General features: G+C 47.7%; 1 protein-coding gene across 18 annotated transcripts in view; it reads left to right on the top strand.

Annotated features, from left to right (window-relative positions):
* Positions 1-23,077, top strand: part of ACACA (acetyl-CoA carboxylase alpha) — a 114,609-nt gene that overhangs the window by 5,325 nt on the left and 86,207 nt on the right. For 3 of the 18 annotated variants that reach the window (XM_071765114.1, XM_071765115.1, XM_071765113.1), the window contains exons 1-12: positions 2,088-2,244; positions 4,824-4,870; positions 5,997-6,246; positions 17,335-17,467; positions 17,687-17,825; positions 18,058-18,167; positions 18,529-18,610; positions 19,020-19,118; positions 19,694-19,800; positions 20,542-20,652; positions 21,135-21,344; positions 21,878-22,048. In XM_071765114.1, coding sequence (XP_071621215.1) covers positions 6,023-6,246; positions 17,335-17,467; positions 17,687-17,825; positions 18,058-18,167; positions 18,529-18,610; positions 19,020-19,118; positions 19,694-19,800; positions 20,542-20,652; positions 21,135-21,344; positions 21,878-22,048 — 1,386 coding nt within the window. In that variant the 5' untranslated portion in view covers positions 2,088-2,244; positions 4,824-4,870; positions 5,997-6,022. Of the gene's footprint in view, positions 1-720; positions 878-1,115; positions 2,245-2,980; positions 3,182-4,424; positions 4,657-4,823; positions 4,871-5,996; positions 6,247-11,293; positions 11,809-14,072; positions 14,419-17,334; positions 17,468-17,686; positions 17,826-18,057; positions 18,168-18,528; positions 18,611-19,019; positions 19,119-19,693; positions 19,801-20,541; positions 20,653-21,134; positions 21,345-21,877; positions 22,049-23,077 lie in introns of those variants that run through there. The other 15 variants (XM_071765120.1, XM_071765119.1, XM_071765104.1 and 12 more) reach the window with 12 other exon arrangements.

The raw sequence follows: 23,077 nt of genomic DNA, 5'->3' as shown, positions 1-23,077 counted from the left end.
AGCTGACAGATCCAGCAGCATTAGGAATTAAACTCGTGTTGCTTAAATGTCAGCAACGCTGTGTTGCTGCAATCTTAGTGCAGAGCTCCGGGAGCACAGAGCCTCAGAGGGGAACTGTTTGAACGCATCGTGCTGGCAGGACAAGCGGCACAGGGCTGGCAGAACACGGAGACCCTCGGCAGTGTGTTATCTGCCCCCTGGCCGGGAGAGGACTGCTGAGCGTCCCCTCTGCTCCGCCACCCTCTCCTGCCCAGGCTGCCGGGGTCTCGCAGGGCAGGGGTCCCGCTGCCCGGCGTTCTCGGGGCTGCGGCCTGCCCGCCGGTCTGCGGCCGGTTGGGCCCCGTTACGGGCGCTGCCGCCTGTGGGAGCTGCACCTCCTCTCCCCTCCGGTCCAGTTTCCCTCAGGTCCGGCAGTTTCGGGACGTGCGTGCAGGACGCTGTGTCCCGGTACCCGGGGGGACCCGGGGGGACCCGATGGGACCCGGTCCGGTCCGGTGCCGCCGTCAGGGCCCGAGGGGCGGGGGCAATGAGCGCGCCGAGCCAGCGGCTCAGGCCACGGGCATCTCCTCATTGGCCACGCCCCCCGCGCTCCGCCTGATTGGTCACGCCCCCCACCGCCTTCCCCCGGAGAGCCAATGGGAGCGGTCTGGGGGCGGGGCCCGGGAGGGGCGGGCCCGGAGGTGCTGACCTGAGGTAACCCCTCCCGTCACCGCCGCGGCGCCGGAGCCGGCCGGGAGGGCGTGGCCATGCGGGAGTGGGCGTGTCCGGGGGCGTGGCCAAGCCCTGAGCCGTGGGGGCCGCGCCGCGCCCCCGCCCGCTCCGCTGCCCACAGCCAGGCCGGGGACCGCCGCGCCTCCGCCCCGCCCGGCACCCTGAGGTGAGCGCCGGGCCCGCGGGGCTCCGGGACCCGCTGCTCCGCCGGCCCGGAGGGACGCGTGGGGACGGGAACCGCCGGGTGGCCGGCGCTGGGCGGGGCCGGGCCCCGGGGGAGCGCGGGCCGCGCGGTGCCGGCGGGAGGAGCGGAGCGCCCGGCGGAGCCCCGGGGCTTTGTGGGCAGCGCCCCGGCGGGCGCGGTGCTCCGGGGCTGCCCTCGGGGGGGAGAGGCGGAGGGGAGGAAGGGGGTTCGGGGGTCCGCGGGGCTGCGGCGCGGGCAGCTCCCGCCGACCGGAAGAGCCGCCGGTTTCCTCCCGGTGCCTCGCGGAGCGCGGGCCGGGCCAACCCCGGGACCGGCACCGGGGGGGCCGCCGGAGACCGCCGGGTCGTTCCGCTCCGGGACGGGTGGTCCCGGGCTTGGTCCCTCCCCGTGGGTGCTCGGCCGCGGTACAACAAGTGGGTGGCGGTGTGCCCGGCGTGAGGGAGCGCAGGCACGGGAACCACACCGGAGTGTGCCGGGGATGGGCAGCACTCTGCATGGGTGCCATCTGCCCCTTCCCCGGGGGCTTTCGGGGTCTGCAGGGAGGATCTGGGGGCCTGATTTTCAGAGGGGCTGAAGGGAGCCCTGGGAACGTTCCCTCCTCGAGGGCGCTTAAAGATAATGAAGTGTTAAAAGTAGATTTTCAGAACAGATCATTAATCTTACCTGTCCTTCCGTGGTGTCTCGTAAATGGTTTTGAGAAAGTTTTGAAATTAAATGTGCCATGTTAAAAAAAAAATAATCTGAAGTAAAGCTGTAGTGAGTTCCAGTTCAGCAGGCTGTAGTTGTTCAGCACACTATTTAAGTTGTGCTCGATACTCTGAAAGGCAATGGGATCTAAACACAGACTTGAGTGTCCTAGCAAAGTAGGAGAGCTGTACGTGCATCCTTTTTTTTTTTTAATTTCATTTTTATGTTCTTTTTGGAGGTGACAGACACGTTTTCCCTAAGGAGACCTAGGAAGTGGATATTCCACTTGTATATTTACCTGTGTGTGTTGATAGAGCTCATCTGAAACCTGACCAGCTACACCTCCTGTGGATGTGCAGTTTGTGGGGTTCTGTTCCCTCCATCAGAAGCAGAAGAGCTTTGCAGGGTCTGTGCTGAGGATGTTTTTGGATAGGAAGTGAAGCAATGCCCAATTATTAACCCGGGGGCATGGCTCAGGGGGAGCAGGGCTGGAGCCCTGGCCCGTGGTGGTGCAGATAGGGGCAGGGTTGGCAGAAGGAGGCAGGGAGCTCTGCAGCCTGATGCTTTGCTCTGTCCTCTTGCTGCTGAAATCAGCTCTCTGCCTGATCCTCATCTGGACACTTGCTTCAGTCCTGGTGTAGGTGAGCATTTTGCTGAGTTTTTGTGTTCAGGAAAAGCAGTGAAGGAGTCAGCTTTATTTTAGTTTTACCTTTTTGGTTCCTTTGCTTTCTAGTACCTGTCTTCAGTTAGGGGGTGAAACTCTGAGTCCATTTTAATATTTCAGAATTATTTGTGTTGATGAGCTGTGGATTTCTGAGCTTTAAACTGGAGACCTTTCAGTGAAACTAGAAACTAGTTTGGCTAATTTCCTTTTTCTACGACTTATGAATATTGCAGAGGTGCTGTTCCAACTCTTGGAAAGAACCTACAACTCATTGTTGCTGAAATAATATTCTTCCCTTCAGTGGTGGAATTGTCTTCTGAATGGAGTAGTTTGAAAAAAATAGAAACATAATTTCCAGCTGACACTATGTAAATCTGCCTGCGTGTATTTGACACCAATAACAACGATCTTAAAGTGAAACTGTTACTAAAACTTCTAAAGTCAAATATTTTTACATGTGCATTTCACTGTCAAGCCAAAAATTTTATTAATGATAGTAGGAGAGCTGTGGGGAAGCAAATTGGTTTTGTTTCACCTCAGGCAAAACCAGATACGTTGCTATTTGAATGTGGATGGCAGAGTTTTCATCGCTTGTAGCAGGAACACGATTTGGGTCTTAAATACCGAGGTAGGTGAGGAGCTGCTGTGTGTCTGCAGGGCTCTGGTGGGAGCTGGGGGCAGGAGGAGGGAGGGCAGAGCAGCTCCAGTGCTGCAAAGACTCAGCTGTCATTCAGTCATTCTCAGGCTGTCTCCTGGCATAAATTACAGGGGGTTTGTTTCACACTCCCTGCAAAGTTTGCCCTGCAGATCTCTGAGAAATTCTACATTTTATTTGGCCCCGGGCAGTGCTGAAATTAATTGAAATAGGAGTAACAACTTCGAGGAAGCTGAGCCCAGCTCTGTGCAGTGACCGGGTGGCTGTAAAGCACTGGCAGAACTGGTGGCTTTGGGACTGGACTGGAAGGGGTTGGAAATGCACTGGGAAGTGGACCTGGATGGGGCTTCATGGAGAACAAAGTGCTGTGGGCAAACACAGGGGCTGAGTGGAGTTGTTTGAGTGTGGCATTGGGGGTCAGGAGCCCGGGTGCTGGCTTGCTGTTTTCTCATGGAGTATTTGAGTAAAATGCTTCACTGCCTCCTCACCAGTTTCCTTCTCTGCTTAGGAAAGAAACAAACCCAAACCCCTTGAAACTTGGTGGTTAAAGTGTAAGTTATTGAAATTAGAAAAAAGCTTTTCTTCATTATGGAGGGGTTGAAGTGACTTTGGCTGGATCCCAGGTTCTTCAGCTCTGAGAAATGTGCCAAGAGTAAATCCATCTGGATGAAGTTCTCTGATGCCAGGATAAATATGCACCTCAATATTGTCTTGGTGTTTATGTGCACAAACAAAATTTGATGGAGCTTTGTGCTCCAGTCCTGCCCAACCACTTCAGTTAAAGGAATCTCCCTGTGTGGTTTAGTTTTGGCCCATCACAGACAGGTGTGCAGACTTCACAGGAGTGCTTCCCCTTCTCCATCTCTGCCCTCAAAATGCAGTGATCTGCCCTTTCCATGCCAGTGTCAGACAGGTGGCTTTTCAGCCATAAAATGGTTAAGTACATCTCTGTGAAATGAACTGCCCATGGCCTGGGTGAAACTGGAGTTTGTGGGAGTAGTGATGTCAACACAGGGTTTGATCTAAATAATTCAGTCAGGTACATTCATGGTAAAAGTGCATAAGCCAGTTGGATCAGTTTTTAATTCTCAGTTCCTGATGGAAAAAAAGAGGATGGTGTTCAAGGGTGCCCTGTCTATAAACTCCTGTCTGTCCTGTGATTAAAACCCCCATCTTGTCCTGTTTGTGTCAGGACATGGTCCAGTTTTGTTTGTGTACCAGGGGAGAGCTGTCATCCTCATAGCAATTATACTGATTCCATAAGCTGGGTATAATGAGCAGGACTGATGAGGTTTTCCCACTGGTTTAAGGTGTCAGAGCTTGGGGTATCAAAGCAGCCCTGCTGGGAGAATGGGGCCCCAGGACAAATCCCCCCTTATCTCCTTGTCTAGTGCTGTATCACAGTTTACAGGTAAAGGACTGGCCTTTTTCTTTCCATGTGAAAATAAAGGATATCAGCTGTGTCTTCTAGCCACCGATTTTCCCCCAGATCTCCAATTCCCATTGGGAATTACTCCTGACCATCAAGTTCAGCTGAGCTCAGCCAGCAGATTCAGAAGCTGGCAGAGAAAAAAAAGTTTGACCTAAGTAGATAGCACTGGCACAAAGTGTCATTTCTTTTCAAACCAAAGCTAAAACCTGTGTGGGGCACTGATGTGTGCTGACACACTGCTCAGAAGGGGCCAGAAGGATGGACTGGCAGGAGGTGCTATGGTTTGGCCTGGATGCTACACAGTCAGTTCCCAGTTTATTCTGTGACCTGGAGCAAGCCATCGAGTCTTTTCTTACCTCTAATTTTTTCAGGACAGTTTTCTGTTAAAAGATTTATATAGCTGGGGAAAAAATACACCAAATATTCTTTATAATAACAAGATGTACTTGTTCATTCTTTTCTTTTGCAGTTCGTTTTGGAGGTGGATAACTGCACAGATTGCAAGGCTAGCAAGAGGTCAGTGCATTCCTAATTGTATAACAATATCATTCCCAGGTGTGTGCAGTTATCATGGAATTGCAGCAAAGTCAGGCAGAGCAGAGCCAATCATGTTTACACCCCAGCCCACCTGTTTTTGTGCTGTGAGGTGCTCCTTTTAGTTTTGTTTCCTCGTCTATCCTGCTTGTTCTTGGTTGTAATTATTATTTTTTAACTTTTAAGAGAATGCATTCAGTCCCTGTGGGGACAATGCTGAGTTTTTGATATTCAGAGCTCTCCATATTAAGCGATTCTTCTCTTTATATATAATGATTTTTTTAAAAAGGAAAATGGAGACCTGAACTCTTGTATTTTCCTCCTCTAAACGATGCCACTAAGTTTCAATGTATTACAGCTGTGGATTTTTCTCTTTAGTGAAAACTTAGCAATTATTCACTTTGCCTCAGCTGAAACTTTTTATGCCATTAAGCCCAGAGGGAGCAGCTCTGGCTTCAGAGGTGCTTGAGCTCTTGGCATGGGAAGTGGGGATCATGTTTTGGGGAGGCAAACTTTATGTTCAGGAAGAGAGAACATCTCTTGTACCTGGTAGGGGCTGGGGAAAGGGTGGTTTTGATCAACCAGATCCATCATCTGAATAGCAGAAGATAGTGTTATCTGCAGTACCCAGCACTGTGAGTCCCAGCATTCCCGTGCTGTTGGAATTCACATTTTTAATCACAGAATGGCTGAGGTAGGAAGGACGCTGGAAATCAGCTCATCCAACCCTCCAACTAAATAACCAAAGAATAACAGTGAAACAGAAATTCTGGATTTTTCGTAGTGCGTACGTATGGGGGTTTTCTGCTTTGTTTTGGGGTTTTTTTGTCTTTTTTTTTTTTCTTCAAGTGGCTCCTGCAGTTTTGTCTAAACTAGCAGGTTCTGCAACAGATCAGCATGACCAGCTGCTTTCATCTCAGAGGCCTTGTGCAAACAGAAAAGTCAATGATTATAGCAGAAGTAACTGTTCTTGATCCTGGATGCCTGTTTGGGCTCAGCTCTGGTGTTTTAACATTGCATTTCCTATCAGAAGTGACCCTTGCTTTGTCCTCTTTGTCCTGCAGTAGCAGATACCTCAGGTTTTGTTTTTTCCCCTTTCTCCTGACAGTGCTGAGAGCCCAGTTTGTAGGAACCATGGCAGAGTCTTCCCAACCTGACAAAGCCCTGGAGTCAAACTCTCACTCCCGCTTCATTATTGGCTCTGTGTCAGAGGATAACTCAGAAGATGAGACAAGCTCCTTGGTGAAACTTGATCTGGAGGAGAAGGAGAGGTCTCTGTCACCTGCATCTGTCTGCTCAGATTCCCTGTCGGATCTGGGACTTCCTAATGCTCAGGATGGCCTGGCAAGCCACATGAGGTAAGGAGAAAACAGTATTCAGACTCAGGCTTTGGTCTTTTTACCCCAAAGATAATACAAAGATTCAGCTTTACACCCAGGTTTGGCTTCAGATGTTTTTGTTGTGCCAAGACATCTTTGGGCATTCTGTTTCAAAGTGACCACTTGTATGCTTATCTGTAGCAAACCCTTCTGTTTTCCATCAGTTTGATGAAGTGCCTGTGCCTGAATTCCCTGAGCACCTTTCAGACATCTCAGCTGCTGAGTGTTGTGATGGGCTTGCTTCCACTGCCTGTCTCTTGTCCCTGCTTTCAGACAATGGGAGTGTGCTGAGGGGACCCTGGCAGTTGTGTGTGTGGTTCAGGTGGGCTGTGTTTGTTGGCATCAAGGGCTTTACTTGCTCATTTTGTCTCTGTATGGGATTTGTTGATTTTTGTGGAGTCATAGAATTGGCAGGACCCTGGGTAAGATCAGTGATTCTGTATCTCTTGGAATTTGGTTTTTTGGTTTGGACAGAGGGAATGTTGCTTGTTAAAGACTGCAGAGTGGTGGTGAGCCAAGGCTCAGTGCTTGCAGCTCAGAGAGGTGTTGGCCTCACAGCTGGGGAAGAGGGCTGTGTCACTCCCACTCCTGAGTCCTGGGGGCTCAAATGAGCTATGAAGTTGGGACTTTGAGTCATGGTGTTAATATTTGCTTGTCAGAAGGCCCCTCTGTTTTTACAGTCTTGCTGATTTGCACACCACTGGTGGGATGTGCCCCTCAGTGTCCTCTACACATCAGCTTCTCAGTGTCTGGGCACTCTTGGGTGACTCCTGGTGCCCAGAGCTGAAGGCAGTGCTGTATCTGAGGCCTGGTCACTGCTGGGTACAGGAGTGACATCTTCCAGCTGGATATAACAATACATTTTTGTCTGTTAGCTCCCTACAAATAGGTTTGTGATGGTTCTGGTGCCTCTCAGCCTCAGGTTCTCCCAGCAGATCCTCCTAGTGATCAGAACCAAGTCTAGAGGAGACTCTTCTTGATCTGCTCTTTCTGTCTGCCTTTTTTAAAGGTCTCATCCCATCCCAGGAGCATAAAGGCCAGTCTGAATCCCACTGAACAGTCCCTCACTGTCCTTACTGTGTTGCTTTTGAAGAAATGGTTGGTTCCCATAAGGCTTTTAGCTTTTACTGACCAGGAGTAGATATTTATATGACCAGCTAATCCTTTCAGCTCGTTCTGTCCTGCTGGGTTCATTGCTTGTGCAGAATAAGGAATTTTAATCTGTCCTTTTACTGGGGATTCTCTTCCCACTTCAGGGAAGTTTCCAGCCTCTGGAAACAAATAGTAGCATATTGTTTGGGTCGAGGCAGGAGAGGGAGAGTAGTCCCTGCTTGACAGATTTGTTATGGTCATACTGATGGATGTGTTTAGCCAGCTGGCAGTGATCAAACCAGTATAAAACCTTCAGACAAATGTAAAGGGGATTTACCTTTCCAGTCACCGCCAGCTCTAAGAAGCTGGCAGCACAAAAGGCAATTTTGTAGCAGGGAAAGATCCGGCCCTGTATCTGTGTATACATTAGGAACAGCAGGAACTGAGTGAACCACAACTGTTGTGTGTAAATAAACAATGGGGGAGCAAGAAAATCGGGCAGCCTGTAGGACACTGCCTGGCATCAGAGAGCTGTAATGCAACAGGTGAGCAACCCTGACCCACCTCTGTTGTAACTTGCTTGCTTTGGCACTCTCTTTTGAGGGTACTTGACTTGCAGTTAAATTGGAGAGAAATGCCAATTCAAATAAAAAAGTTACAGCATTATAGGGCTGTTTTTTTAAGATAAAGATGAATTGAAACAGTTTTCCAGGATGGTTTGTGCCTTTTGCCAGAGGATTTCCAAATAATGTTTACTGATGGGGAAACTGAGACAAAGACAAGTTCAGCAACTTGCCTGAAATCACCATGGCAGTGAATTAATAGAACTCAGAACTCTTGCTTCCAGCTTTTTTTTAATAATCACAGAGGCATAACACTTTCTGAAGTGACAAAGATGAATTCATGGGGAGTTCTGTGTGGCTTGACCAATGGTTCAAACAAGGTGCAGGTGCAAGGGAGCATCTCTTTTTCTGAAGAAGTTGCCAAAAATCTTTCCAGTTTGGTGGTTGGTTTCACACAGGAAAGTTTGGTCAGCTAAAGACAGGGATAGCTTGTGCTTGAGGTGAGGGACTTTGCTGCAAGGAAGTCCTTCTCAGGGAGCAATTGTGCCTAAAATCCAGATTTTAGTTTGCTGAAAAAAAGGTTTGTGAGTACCTGAACCATGCTTCTATCTCTTCATAGAGCATGGCAGGGAATAAGTCTGTTGCTCTGATGGCAAGAGAAAAGAGATGTCTTCTTACAGCACAGGAGAGCTGGAAAGCAGGTTGTCACTCTTCTCATCTAGTTTTTTCCTCTCATGCTTTAGGTTACTGAAGTTTAGATAGTGAAATTCCCTTTCTCCTCTACACTCCCTGTTGTTTTTGTTGGGGTTGCCTGTAAGACTTGTCTAATCCAGCCTAGAATATTCAGTGCTGGTGTTTGTACCTTTGTGCAGCAGCTGTTCCAGTGCTTATCTTGACATCCCAAGCAGATTTTCACCCCTCATGTCAATTTTAAAATTACTTTGATAATTAGAAATGCTCTTTTTTGGTCATCATCTCTCCAGAACTGTGATGCTATTTTATAGCAAACACACTCAATCTGTAGAGTCCAACTAAGCTGTGCCTCTGCAAGGTGCTCAAGCCTGTGATGCCAGGATGGGAGCTGAGTGGTGGCTGTGCCTTGCCTCAAATCTGGTCCCCCCAGAGTCTCTTTTCCTGCACACACAGACACTGTGCAGTAATGCAGCATGGAAACAGGCTCCCCGTTGCCGTTAGACCCTGTAAAAATGACATCCCACGAGGCACAGGGCTTTCAGGAGCCTGGCTGGCAGCACCTGAGAGCTGGATGTGTCCTGCCTGGGCTGGAAAACCTTGCCCAGAGCCTTATCTCTGGGGGCTGCAGGTCCTGATCGATCCCTGCTGACCCAGGGCAGGGTGAGCACGCGGGGTGTGTGTGCTCTGCTGCTCCATCCGTCCCCTTATTGATCCTGGGAAGTGTTCATGCTGTTGCTAAATTCATCTTGCTGGGGCAGGTTGTACAATTTAGGCTTCTGTACCAACAGAGGTCTGTGCAGACCTTGGATTCTTCCAGCTGGCTGCTAGTTTGTAGGATTGAGAAAGCCATGCTCTGGGAATGAACTTGAAATTGGTGTGTGGTGCATCAGGCCTTAACAGAGATGGTGTTGGAACAGCAAGCATGCAGGTTAAAGTGTTCTGATTGCTTTCTTGCTTGTATTTAAAGAGTACCAGTAATCATGGAAGTGTCCTCCTCACTCCCCTAGTTACAACCCCTAGCAAGTGTTCTTCAGGAGAAGATTCTACCTGTGTACAGTCCACGTCAACAAACCTTTTTCTTTGTCACATTTTGCACCTCCAGATACTGAACCAAAAGTGCTATTGTTTTTTTCCAGTCTCTTTGCTTCCAGGCATAGTTGTGTTGTCTTTGTGGTCAGAAATTTCCATCAGCTCTTTCAGCCAAAGGCAGTTGTCCTGCTGGGACTTTTTGCTTGCTGTGTACTGAGCTATTAAACAGTTGCTCTGGTCCCTTCTGAAGGTTTAGGTGGTAGGTTAAGTAACTTCTCTATAAATATCACTTGGAAAGCACTTTGGGTCTGTTTGTTTTGTTTAGTAAATTGTTCTTGACCATTGCTAAATTTAATTCCTAGCTTCAAAGAGGATATCTTGTATCAAATTCTTGTTTAAAATAGAATAAATCCTGCATGTCTGCTGGTATTTATGTCAGGGCTCTGGTTTCATAAGCAGTGAAATGGGTGTAGGGAGTCACCTGACAATGTTTTGGAAGCAGCTGACACGAAGCCCACAGAGGCTTTAGCCCTTAGCACCTCACAGTGTTTGGACTTTTCAGTAAGGAGCCTCAATAAATTATTGAGATGCTTCAGAAGAACTCATCATCCATTCAAGTAGTTTGGGAAGAACAGCTCGATTTTTGGCTGTGACAGGAGTGTGTGAGCACACCCAGGCTGGCACTGGGACAGGGCACTTGCTTAGAAACCAGTTACAGAGTGATTGCACTGAGTTCTAAAGGAAAGAAAGGATCCTTCTGAGCTTGTTTTGAATTTTAAATCTCCTGGTTGGGGGATCACACTATAGAACATTGACCTGGTAAAATTCTAAGTGCTGCACAAAGGTGTGCCCTGGAGTAGCAATGCTTTTAGTGTCTGCAGGGCTGCTGCTTTCACTGCTGGGTCTGAGCCTGGCCCAGCTGCAGCACAATGGATTTCTCCACTGCCCAACTGATTCCTTCCCCTTCTGCACACTCCTGCCTGTGGGGCTGCTTCTCCTCCTCCTGTCTGTGCTCTCAGTTGCCATGGAGCTGCCCTGGGTTTTGTGTAGGGGGCTGGCATGGGTTTGCATCTCCCCCCTCAGAAGGCTGTGCATGAAACTGGGTTGTGTGCTGCTCCCTGAGGTGTTTTCCTGGGATCAGTGGCTCTTGGGGCAGCAGGTAGGGGGGAGTGGTGCAGCTCCAGGCTTCCCAAAATATTTGAAATCAAAGTGTGTATCTTTGAGGAACTCCTGACAAAACCAGAGTTTGGTTTCCTGCTGTTACCACTACTGGCAGTGAGTGATGTTGTGATTTGTGTTTTGAACTTCATCCACCTGGAGTGAAAAGTTGAATTTCTTCCTGTATCTTTTGAAAAAGAGGAAGGCTTTAAGGAGTTCTGGATTTCTATGTGAATTGCAACTTTTTCCTTCTCTGAGAGCCACTCTGTTTAATAAACAAATGCCCTTTAAAGGACTTTACACCCGTATGCCTCTAGAAGTACTGTTGTTGTTGTGCTGTAACAGGTATCTTGCTGCCTTTGACCTCAGTTAACATGGAAAACATCACCTCTACATTCAGGAGTTTGTAGGGACGTTTTGCAAAGATAAGCTGACAGTCTCCTCCTTGCTGGCTTATGGTACTTCTAGTTGAAAAGATTGCTGTGATTCCCACAGTGTCTGCAGGACACCTGACTGCTCTGCCTTTGAATGAGCCCAGTGCCCATTGCCTGAGACACAGTGAGCCATTTACTCCAGATCCTGCATTCCTTGCTGGATCACACACCTTTCTGCCTTTTTGTGAAATAGGTTGTGAGGGCAGACCTAAAGCAGGGGCAGACCTAAAGCAGGGGCAGACCTTACAGATGCTTCAGCTGCATCTCAAGAGCCTCCCCACCCAGCTCAGATCCATGTTGGCATCAGTGCATCCATGTCCACAAAGCATAAAGCTGCAGAAAGCTGCTGAGGAGAGCTGTCCCTTTATAGGCTTCAACTAGAGGAGGGAAAAAAAAATCCTTTCTGTGTGTGTGTGTGTGTGTGTGTGTGTGTGTGCTGTCTCCTGAAGGCTGCTTCCAGCTGAGGCAGCTGATGCATCACAGCCTCTGGGATCAAGTGCAGCATCCCCAGGAGCACCTGGCATGTTCCAGTGCTGGGAGCAGTGCAGGCTCCTGGCTGCAATGTGCCTCAGGTAGGTGGCTGCAGTGGGTGTTTGTTCTTGGAGGCTGGAAGAGGAGGGAGCTGGGCAGGCTTGGCTTTTGTCTGACAGCAGGCCTGGAGAAGAGGGATGGCTTTCCCTAGGATTGTTGCCATTTGGGTTCTGAGTCGTGCTGTGGTTGGGAAAGGTGCTTTGTAGTGTGCATGTGCTGATCAGTCAGGGTGACACAGCCTGCTGCATGTTTTCATTGCAGCAGATCCTGTCCATTGATCTCAGAGCAGGGAATTCAGCTGGCAGAAGGCAGGATGAATATTTTTAGCCAGTGCTGAAGCTGCTCCTCTAACAACAAGCTGTGTGTAGCTGCAGGATTTGTTTTCTTGCAGCTGCAGTGGTCACACTGTTTGGATTGGGGGATGTGGGTAGGGATTTTTGGAGCACAGGCAAATGTTTGGGAAACAAAAACTGAAAAATTTCATTTATACTGTGTATAAATTTTAGTCCTGAATTAGGGTCAAAGCCAGAGGAAATCTACTGAAACCGTAGATTATGCAAGTATTTTATTTTGAAAAGGCTGGAATATACTATCCATGCAATAACTACCCAGCAGGCACTGTATCTGCTGGGCTTGGTGGTGTCAGGAATGGCCAGAAGAGACAGTGACACAGATTTTATCAAGCAGAGCTCTGTAGGCTCCCAGTTCTCTGCCCTCACGATGCCTTGTTTGGAGCTGCTGAAGGGGTGGGTTTGTGCTTTCCTGGAGGAAGCAGGATCCTGGAGAGCCTGGGAGAGCAGAGTGCCTCTGGAGCTGTGTGTGCTGGGGTGCAGGAGGATGGGACCCCGAGTTCCCTCAGGCAGGCTGGGAGCAGGGATCTGTGCCAGGGCTGGGGATGTGGTGCCACAGGCAGCCTCTTGAAGTGCAGCCAGTGCTGGAAAATATTTCAATACAAATTGTTTCGGTGTGGTGTTTTTATTTTTGTTGTTTTTATTAAATACTTCTGTTTTAAAATGAGTGAAGTGGGAGATGTTTGGTGTCCTTCATAGCTGAATATTTTGAATAGTTCTTCAGAGAGGAAGCAGAGGCTGGCGGGTGAGAGGCATTTAGTTATTAGGTAGATGGATGCTGTTGGGTTTTTCTGTTTGTTTAAGCTCTGTTCTTGCCCTGCTATCTCCTGTCTGGTGAAGAGATTTATTTCCAGTGTTCTGCCTGCCTCGCTGCCAGCGTGTGTCGCTGTCCCCTGCTGCTGACAATGCTTGGAGAAACCGGATCTGCTCAGAATTGTTTGTCTGCACTTTATCAGCCACATGGCACTTGCTGCCGCTCCTTGCTCACGTTGCCTGGACTATTCTTGGTTCCCTATCTGCTGCCCTGACCTCACCTTGCCCCTCGGGGCTCCAGGGTGCACATTATCCTCACGTTAAGGTGACACTTCTGTGGGAACTGCCTCCCTTTTTGCGTGCCCCCCTCCTAGGTGCTGGCAGAGCTTTTGTTCCAACTCCTGGAATTGTCAGGAGTTTGTGTGTCTGTCAGATAAAGGCTGTGCTACCTGGATGTGGCTCTATGCTGGGACAGATCTTAACGTCCTCAAATTTAAAAATGTAATCCAATGACTCTGCCTGGTTCCAATCCATGCCTGCTCTCCAGTGTCCTGGTGCAGTTGCTGCCCTTGCTTCCCCTCTGTTGGAGAATATTACCCCAAAACTGGCAATTGAAAGGTGTGGGTGTGCTCAATACTGAGCACTCTCCTTTCTCCAGTGATGCTGCTGGACCCTGCAGTGCTGTAGCACTTTGCTTGTGAGGATATTTATAATTATTTATAATTACAGCACTTGGAGTGATCTCAGCTCCAGTTTATAGATGCAAAAGCCAGAAAACTGGAAGTGACTTGTGCAGGCTCTCCCCAGCAGCTCTCTGCTCTCCTCTGTTGTCTCCCGTCCGGGTCACCTCTGCTCTGTCTGCCTGTCCCAGCTGTGCCTCTGACTTGCTTTGCAGCCCTGGAAATGCTTTCCTTGTCACCACGCCACCTCCCCCGAGAGTCTGACATCCGTTCATATCGAGTCAGTTCTCCAGGCTCTCTGTGCCCCGGGGTTGCTCCTTTGCTCTGGCTCCTGCTCGGGGCGGTGCTGCAGGGCCGGGGATGCCGGAGCAGCTCCGGGGGAAGCTGAGCAGCCTCTGCTTCCTCACCGACACCCCCCCGGCTGGGAGCTGCCCCGGTGGTGTCGGTGGTGGTGCAGCCCCGGGGCTGTGTGCTAAGCCTCATTACGTAACCTGGAGATCATTTTCTCTCTTTCCTGATCAGCTGCTTTGCTCTGAATGCAGGAGGGGGAAGCTGCTCCCCTCTCTCTGCATGCTGCGTCACAGGAAGAGTGACTGGGAGAGAGGGCTGGTGGAAAGCAAGGGACAAAGGTTAAGAGATTGAAGCAATCTGGGAAGTGCCACTGCTTCAAGGAGAACGGCATGAGTGCAAGAGGCTCTGTGCAGCTTTCTCCTGCTGGGCTTTGAGCTGCAGTATTGAAAAAAATAAACTAGCAGCAGCTACACTAGACGAGTCCTAAGCGAGCCCGAAATCCTTAATTCCTTCAGTGAGACAGCATGGAGGATTCTGCAGAGCAGAGTCAGGAAATGAGATACCACATGCTGCAAAGGTAAGATATGATATGATTGTCTCCTCCTAGCAGCAGCAGCTGTCTTGGACTGAGGCAGTTGGGCAGTGTGTGCTGGAGATGCATACTGATATTTTTTCCATGTTGATTTTATCCTCTGGAGCCTTGCCAGTGCCTGTCAGGTGTCTGTGCCTGCAGTCTGTAAGAAAGATGATGGAGTACATCTTAGCTGGAGAATCACTGGTGAAGTTTGGGCTTCTGCACAACTTCTAACCCTCTGTAAACTGAAGGGCAGATGAGCCTTTTGAAAGCTCCTGCGTAACAAGACTGCAGTTGTGACTGGGTGATTAATAGGGATGACTGTTACTAACTCAGCATTTATTCTGTTTTGTTTAGAGCTCGCTGCTCTTTCTTCCTTGCTGCCCAGCTTCTGCTTCATCTTACCCTGCAAAAGAGCCAAAAATCTCTCCTGTTTTGATTATAAGGTGCAGCCTGTGGTTATTAGTAAATAAACTCGATGTTCTTGGTATGCTTACTGTCACACATTAAACAGAGCTGTATTTGCTTGTAAACAAGTGTTTGTGCATTATTCTGGATGATGACTTTATGGTTTTGTTGACATTTTATCTGTAGCAGTATCTTTATGTGTGTAGTAACTTCAGCTTGGCAGGCTAGGTCACATCCATACATGTTCACAGATCCTGACCCCAGGTTTTTTCTTTTTATTGTTGGGACTGCTGTCAATAAACCTGCAATAAATAAACCTGTCTCACTTGTTGGATTGTGCTCTTTCCTTGCCATGCCATAGATTCTGACCATCTTTAAATACACAAATTTAGTAGAAGTTCAACCTTAACTACACCTTTCCTTGGTTTCTTGCCTGTTGGCTGCTGCCCTTGAATTCCTGGGCTGAGATTATCACAGAGCAGTTTGTGAACTCTTGCTGATAGGAAGAAGTTTTAAGTTCAATGACAGCATCTATCTCTGAAGTGCCTGCTGGGAGGAGAGAAAGTAGCTGAGGAAGAACTTAGACATTTTCCTGTGCCCTCTCTGGATATCAGCAGCTCTAGCAGCTCTTTGAGACTTGGAACCAGACTGGAGGTACTGTGGTTTGAGCTAGTCCAGCCACTGTCGTGTCCCAGAATATCACTGGGAGTTAGGCATCTTTAGCATCATTTAAAATCACTTTATTGATCAAGTTTTTCCTGTCACCTTTGCATCTCCCACTCTTGACTTCATGGATTGCTTCTGAGTCTCTTTGCACTGTGTGTAGAACAGGATTTCACTGCCCAGAGAAGCTCAACCTTTGCAAGGCTGTAACTTGAAGTTCCCAGCAGTCTGGCCATTTGTCATGGGAATCTCTCACGTGTGGGAGAGAGAGGCTGGCCTGTTAACAGGGGATCTGAATTTCAAGTGCTATAAATCTGCTTTCTGCTGTGCTGGAAATCCTCACAAAGTCAGGGTCATGGCACAACCAAAGTAGATGATGTCCATGAAGGCAGAGAAGGATCCACTCCATCCTTTGTGGGGTAGATAAAGGTGTCTGTAGGGTATCAACTGGGGTGTGGTCTTGCCTTACTGACAAAACATCACCCTTCATTCTGCTGCAGTTCCTGGCTGGTTATACCAGGGTTTGGCACAAACCTTTTTGTATAGGTCATGCTACATGATGTGGGTCAAGATCCTTTCTGTCTGTGTCCTGCAAAGCACAGCATGGTCTGTGTTAGTGCCATGATTGTTCATAGGAAAGATGGGTTTAAAATCTGCATTTAAACCAGATATGAGCTATGGTTTGGTTTTACATGGCTTCTTTTTATCAGCAATTTTTAAAATCCAAAATACCAGTCTGATGTTACTGTGCTCCTGAGGAGGAGTTGAGGAGGCTCTGCATTCTGGGTGGGTAAATCTTCATAGCCCACAGCATGTTCTTGAGGGGGAATCTGTGTTCCTGCTCAGGCTGTCCCTAAGCTCCTCTCCCAGCAGCTGGGATGCTCCAAACCCCACATGGGATTTGTACCTCCCAGGTGCAGCCCTCAGCCATGCTGGTTGGGTTTGGAAGGAGACCTCTTGATGTTGTATGTGACTGGGCTTCTCCTTGAGTTGTTTTTTCCTTCTTGCCCTCCCCCAGCAATTCCAGTCCCTTTCTGCAGCATCCCATCCCTTTTCCCAGAGGGGTTGCTCAATGGGATCAGCATTTCAGCAGCTGATGAGGCCAGAGGTTCCTGGTGGGTTTCCCGTGGCCAGAGGGAAAGTGTGGCTCCTGGGGAAAGCTGCTCTGTCCATTTTAGCACAACAAATCCTGTAGTGCTTGAAAAGCAGGGGGTAATTTATCTGCATGTCACCTCTAGGAAGCTGGAGCATAAGAGGGGCACGGAAAGGCCACGGCAGAGCAGGGGGGTGATCTTCTTGGACACAAAACTGGCTTTCACTGCTTGTAGTGGAACATGATCCATTTGACCTCTATCTAGGACTGGATGGTGGAAAATTCTTGTAAAATGATAGCAGAGCCTCTCATTTAAACCTGGAGATTTATTTACTGTGGCTCCCAAACAGGATTTCTTCCTGGAGTCTGCTCTCAGGAGGTTTCACCAAGGCGAGAAAACGTTGTTGTGGTTTCCCAGCTTTCCAGGTGAATGGAGTTCCACGTGGGGGTGTATTGTTGTTCTGTGGTGGGCAGCAATATGCAGTGAACATATTTTTACTTAAATATATATTAGCATAACCAGAATTTCTACAGCTAACCCAACTTCTGCAGAGAGATTCCTGAAAGGTATTTAAAAAACAAAGTCCTCCCATAAAACTGAGGACCAGGCATCTGAGTGGCCTGGAGGCAAGGAGTGGTTCTGCTTGGGAAACACCATCAAGGGGGGAACTTCATAAATTATTCTATATCCTTTTCTATTTGCATACATCTGCACTGCCAAGCTGCTTTTTTCTGTCTCCTTCAAACACCCTTAGGCCCAGCATGTCTGGTTTACACCTTGTAAAGCAAGGCCGGGACAGGAAGAAAGTTGATGTGCAGAGGGATTTCACTGTGGCTTCTCCAGCAGAGTTTGTTACTCGTTTTGGAGGGAATAAAGTTATTGAAAAGGTAAGTGACTGACCTTTTGGGCTTTAGCATATTGCATTTCCCCCCCCCCTCTTCATCTATGACTTCTCCCTGTAGGAGGCTGTACACTGCAGATGTCAAAATAATAACATTCCTGAATGTGCAAGTTGTACTTCTACGGAGAAACAAAACCTGTTTTTATTCCTCTTTAGTGTTCTGTGCCCTTCAGACTTGTCTCATCTGTGCTTGTCCTGTGCTCAGGTCCTGATAGCCAATAATGGCATTGCAGCAGTGAAGTGCATGAGGTCCATCCGGCGCTGGTCCTACGAGATGTTCCGAAACGAGCGGGCGATCAGATTTGTTGTCATGGTGACTCCTGAGGATCTGAAAGCAAATGCAGGTGAGCTGTGAAGAGCATGAAGGTGCAAAACCTCCTCCTTGCACAGACCCTTGTGGCCACAGGGATGCAGGATGTTGAATGCACGTCCACTGCGTTGCCTGCTCTTCTGCCGAGAAACAGATTTTTCCGGGAGGAGGTTGAGTACTTGCAGTGTTGTAGATTTGGGCAGTTTTAGATGAAAGAGATGCTCGTTGGGTTTGCAGACTAAAGGAGGCCTTCTTTGTGTTTGCAGAGTATATTAAAATGGCAGATCACTACGTCCCAGTTCCAGGAGGACCCAACAATAACAACTATGCAAATGTGGAACTCATTCTTGATATTGCTAAGCGGATTCCGGTGCAGGTGAGAAGTGTCAGAGGTCATTTTCAAAACATATTTCAATGGATGTTACAATGCATTGGCCTTCCCAGTGTGATTACCTGGAGGGGACAGAAGATTCCCTTCAGGTTTTCACTTCCCTACACTCAGTTCCTCTTCAGCAGTTTGCTTTGGTGGTCTTCTTTGAGTTGCCTGTATGATACAAGACACTGTCCCTTTTAAACTAAGATACCATTTAATTTAGGAGGCTGGTCCAGCTTATGAATGCTATGAGGCTGTTTTCAGTGAGGAAAAGAAAGACCTGAAGTATCTACGTGCTTTCTATTTCTGCTCACTTGCTTGTTTGACTAAAACAGAGCTTGAATGATGTCATTTTTGTCTGCAGGCTGTATGGGCTGGCTGGGGCCATGCATCTGAGAACCCAAAATTACCAGAACTTCTCCACAAAAATGGGATTGCTTTTATGGGTGAGGACATATGTTTTTGATCTAATTCCTAGTCCTTATTTTTAAGATGGGTGCTTTTAGTGAGGTGGGAAATCCCAGGCCTAAAAGAGAGCCAAGAAGTTTACAAGTGGGAGATTTACAGTAGTCAGAGCAGCAGAAGATGCTGTTGTGGAGGCTAACAAAAGCAGATAAAGTTTGGACATGTGCTGGGACATAGAGCTGGGAGAAGTGACAAGTTCCCCATCATGTCTCTGAATGCAGTGTGGTACAGAACCAGAAAAAGATTCCTGTTCAAGCAGACTGTTTTGAAAGCTGAATATTTTCAATTTTTATTTATCCCTCTTACATGGAACCCCAGTCAGGCTTCTGGGCATTTCCCTGGTGTCTGCTGTCTCTTGTGTCTCTCATGCATTGCTCTTGCTCTCTGCAGGCCCCCCAAGCCAGGCAATGTGGGCCCTAGGAGACAAAATTGCTTCTTCAATAGTGGCTCAGACTGCGGGCATCCCGACTCTTCCCTGGAGTGGCAGTGGTAAGAAGGAAATTGCTCTGCTTGTTGAGATAGTTCTGGTCTTTTTTTTCTTTGACACATCTGATGGTTAAGTAGTGTCTGTGCACAAAAAGACATTTGAAGAGATGTTCCATCTGTTTAGGGTTTCAAATTTGTATCATCCAAGGCTTAGATAGTGACTAGGATATATATGGATATATATAACATGCCAAAAATGCATGTTGAGTAACGTGCTGTTAGTCTGACAATGCAGATGTAATATCTGGTATTTCTGCAGTTGCTACTTTTCTGGTGTGTAGTTTTGGAGCACAGAGTAAATACTCTGCTTCCATGGAAGCTCTGTACAGTTTTAAAAGGCTGTAAATAGCCACCTGTTTCTCGGAATTGCACAAGTGAGGTGAAGGATGATTTATTGGTTGAAAAGATCTGCTCTCCAGAAAGCAGAGATGTCTGTTTACATTCTGCATTCTCTCTTTTGTAAATAAATGCTTCCAGGCTTGTTCCCTCTGGAGCAACTGCTGTTTGTTCTGCCAGTCCCTGGTGTGTGAGTTCTCACTGGGCCTTGAGCTCAGGTGCTGCTGCTGTTTGTGTTTCAGGTCTTCGGGTGGACTGGGAGGAAAATGATTTCCAGAAGCGTATCCTGAATGTTCCTCAGGAACTCTATGAAAAAGGCTATGTGAAAGATGCAGATGATGGCCTGAGGGTAGGTGGCTGGGATTTTGAAGGGGATTTGAGGTCTTGCTGCATGCAACCAACTGGAGAGGGCTAGAGGTTGAATTTATTTTTACGGATTGTTCAGACTTGAACTAGACTGTGGCAGCCTCACAGAACCAAGTCTTGCAAATTGGAAAGTGATCTTTGGGCCTGGTCTGCAGAGGGAGGTGAGCATTAGGAGGAAGAGATAAATATGGGAACAATGTTGTATTTCATTAAGGACCTTCTTCTGGATTTTGTTTAATGCAGGATTAAGGTGTTTTAAATAAAGACCTATGACCTCACACTATGACCTTTTACTAGGTTTTCCCTTGTGGAAGATTTCTAGAATGAGAAACACTCCTAGCACAATACAAGGTTTGGGAATCTTCCTTTTTGAAGAGAGGGAGTGGAGGAGAAGGTTTTTTGATTAAGAAGGTTTTTTTAAAAGATTTTTCAGTATTACAAAAAAGCTTTCTATGAGTTTGTAAATTTAATGGTGTGAAACCAAAAGATTTTGCAGTCACTTTGAGAGGCTAAAGTTCTCTGTAGTCACAAAGTCATGGCTGATGTTTCCAATTATAGGCACCCTCTCAAATGAAAAGATTTTATTTCTATCCCATTCATGTCTTGGTTGCTTAAGGTCATATGTGGAAGCTTAGACACAAATCACCAGGGAAATACTGATCTTTTCAACTTCATTCTGCTAACTTCTTGTACTTACCCATGTTTCTCTGCCCAACTTCATCAGGCTGCTGAGGAGGTTGGCTACCCTGTCATGATCAAGGCTTCTGAAGGAGGAGGAGGAAAAGGAATCAGGAAAGTTAACAATGCAGATGACTTCTCCAACCTCTTCAGACAGGTAACTTTTCCCATTGATTTGTACTTGCCTTGTTCTAAATGTTCAGGTTGGGTGATTCTGAGAGCACTGAATCAGAATTAAAGAACTGAAAAAGGCTGCATTATGTATCAGAGCCTGCACAGCTACTTTGAATCATGAGATCTGTGTTGGTAGGATTTCAATATATCTGCATTTCCAATACAGCTGTCACATGCCCAAACATCATGGGAGATGCTGAATAAATCCAGGTAATGGAGGGCATCTGCAGTGTGACTCAGAAATGTTGAGGACATGATCCTCCTTTAATTTATGGGTTTTTTAGCAAAGCCAAGAGGGATGGAATCAGCCCTGTAATTATAGACCAGGGAACACAGGGGATTTTCAGCCTTAAGTGGCAATAATACGAGCGCTCCTTGCTTGAAAGATGGACTTAAGATACTGGTGACTGAGACGGGCATCTGCAGAAACTGCTCTGCCTGTGAGGGTGCTGTCTGTGCTTGCAGGTTCAAGCTGAAGTGCCAGGCTCTCCAATCTTTGTCATGAGGCTGGCCAAGCAGTCCCGGCACCTGGAGGTGCAGATCCTGGCTGACCAGTACGGCAACGCCATCTCCCTCTTCGGCCGCGACTGCTCTGTGCAGCGCAGGCACCAGAAGATCATTGAGGAAGCTCCTGCTTCTATTGCCACTTCGGCGGTGTTTGAGCACATGGAACAGGTGAGAGAGGCTCTGCACGTCCTTGTTAGACTCCAGGAACAGGCAGGGGTTTGGTTTTTTCTTTCTTGACTTCACCGAGAGTTTTGCGTTGTTGAATCTTTTCAAGGAGCAGCGTAGGGTTGTGTCTCTCAAACTGCTCATGTTTCTAAAACTGAGTCCACCACGTGCTGACAGACAGCTATAGAGCTCCCTGCAAAAATGTGTGTGCCCCAAAACCACGAGGGAAGTGTTTTTAAACAGTATGCTGTCATATCAAAAAAACAGATGCAGGAGTTGCATGAATCGTCTGATAACGATTATTATAAATTATAAATATTTGCTTCAAACTCTGCCTGCTGTAAGTTACAAATGAAATGACCCGGAAATCAGAACTCCTGTGCCACGTGGTTTTCCTTGAGCAGTTCTCAGATCTGCTACAAGCTTCTGGCTCTTTCAGAATGCCAACAAAAAAAACCTCTGCAGTGGGCTGGGGTGGATGCAGAGGTAACGGAGGATGGGTCCTGGCAATCCAACCCTTTTTTCCTGTATCCCAGTGTGCAGTGAAGCTTGCCAAGATGGTGGGCTACGTGAGTGCAGGCACTGTGGAGTACCTGTACAGCCAGGATGGCAGCTTCTACTTTCTGGAGTTGAATCCCCGCCTGCAAGTGGAGCACCCCTGCACTGAGATGGTGGCTGATGTCAACCTGCCAGCAGCACAGCTCCAGGTGAGTCAGTGCCCAGGCCCTCTCCTCCTGGAGGCTCTCTGGAGTCCTCAGAATCCGTGGGATGAAAAGTCTGGGCATGAAAAACCTGTTCTGCTGAAGCCTTAGTAAAATAGAGGGGCGGACTCGTGCCTGAGTCACAGCCAGGGTTCTGTGCTGGAACTGGATCACGTGCTGACGTTATGCAGATGACCAGATCTTGGTGATGATAGAGGAGGGAATATAAAAAAGATATTAGAGTATTAGACTGACTTTAATTATTAAAAAAGAGACCAAGCTGCCATCTTTTCCACTGGTGGATGAATGCCACGGTCCTCTTTCCCTCTCTTGCACTTGTAGTTGCTTCTCCACTTCCATTTTCTCAGGCTTCCCATTTTTACCCTTTTGCTTTCTTTCTAGTTTCTTTCTTCTTGCTGTTTGCATTTTGGAGTTTATTGGATAGATGGTAGAGAAAACAAACAGTTGAACAGTAATATCTTGTAGGCTGCTCAGGAATAAGATCATCTTCATTTTGTCTGGGGGCTGTTTGGCTTTGGTCTGAGCCTTCTCCCAGCAAGTGGTTCCAGTAGCTCCCTGTTGTATTTGCCAAGTCTGAGAGTTTTGTAACTGGTGAGATGCTTTCCTTATATTTTGGGCACTAGTCTTCATCTTTCTGTGCTAGGCACAACTTCATGGAATGGCACATTCTGAGTTGCTGTCTGGCTAAGAGAAATAAATTTTTAAGCTAAAGCTCAGCCTTATTGAACTGTAGCTGTAAAAAAGTGAATAAATCCAGCTAATGAACAGCACAAGTGGGACTTTACTCCATAAGGATACAGCCAGCAGCCAGTTCTGCAGGTTGCTCTCTTTGCAGTTTGTAGATGCAAAATTCCAGTTTCCTGTAACCAGTTAGAAGCCTTCTCTCTCACTGGGACCTTGGTATATTTTTAACAGAGCTAATGCAAGGCCATCCTCAGCTGACCTGGCACTGGCCAGCTTTCTCTGGAGCCTTTTAATCAGTCAATGGAAAGTACTGGCTGAAGGGCTCAAGGT

Source organism: Heliangelus exortis, chromosome 21 (genome assembly GCF_036169615.1).
Source record: "Heliangelus exortis chromosome 21, bHelExo1.hap1, whole genome shotgun sequence".
NCBI lineage: Eukaryota > Metazoa > Chordata > Aves > Apodiformes > Trochilidae > Heliangelus > Heliangelus exortis.
This window is presented reverse-complemented; position numbering and strand designations above follow the sequence as displayed.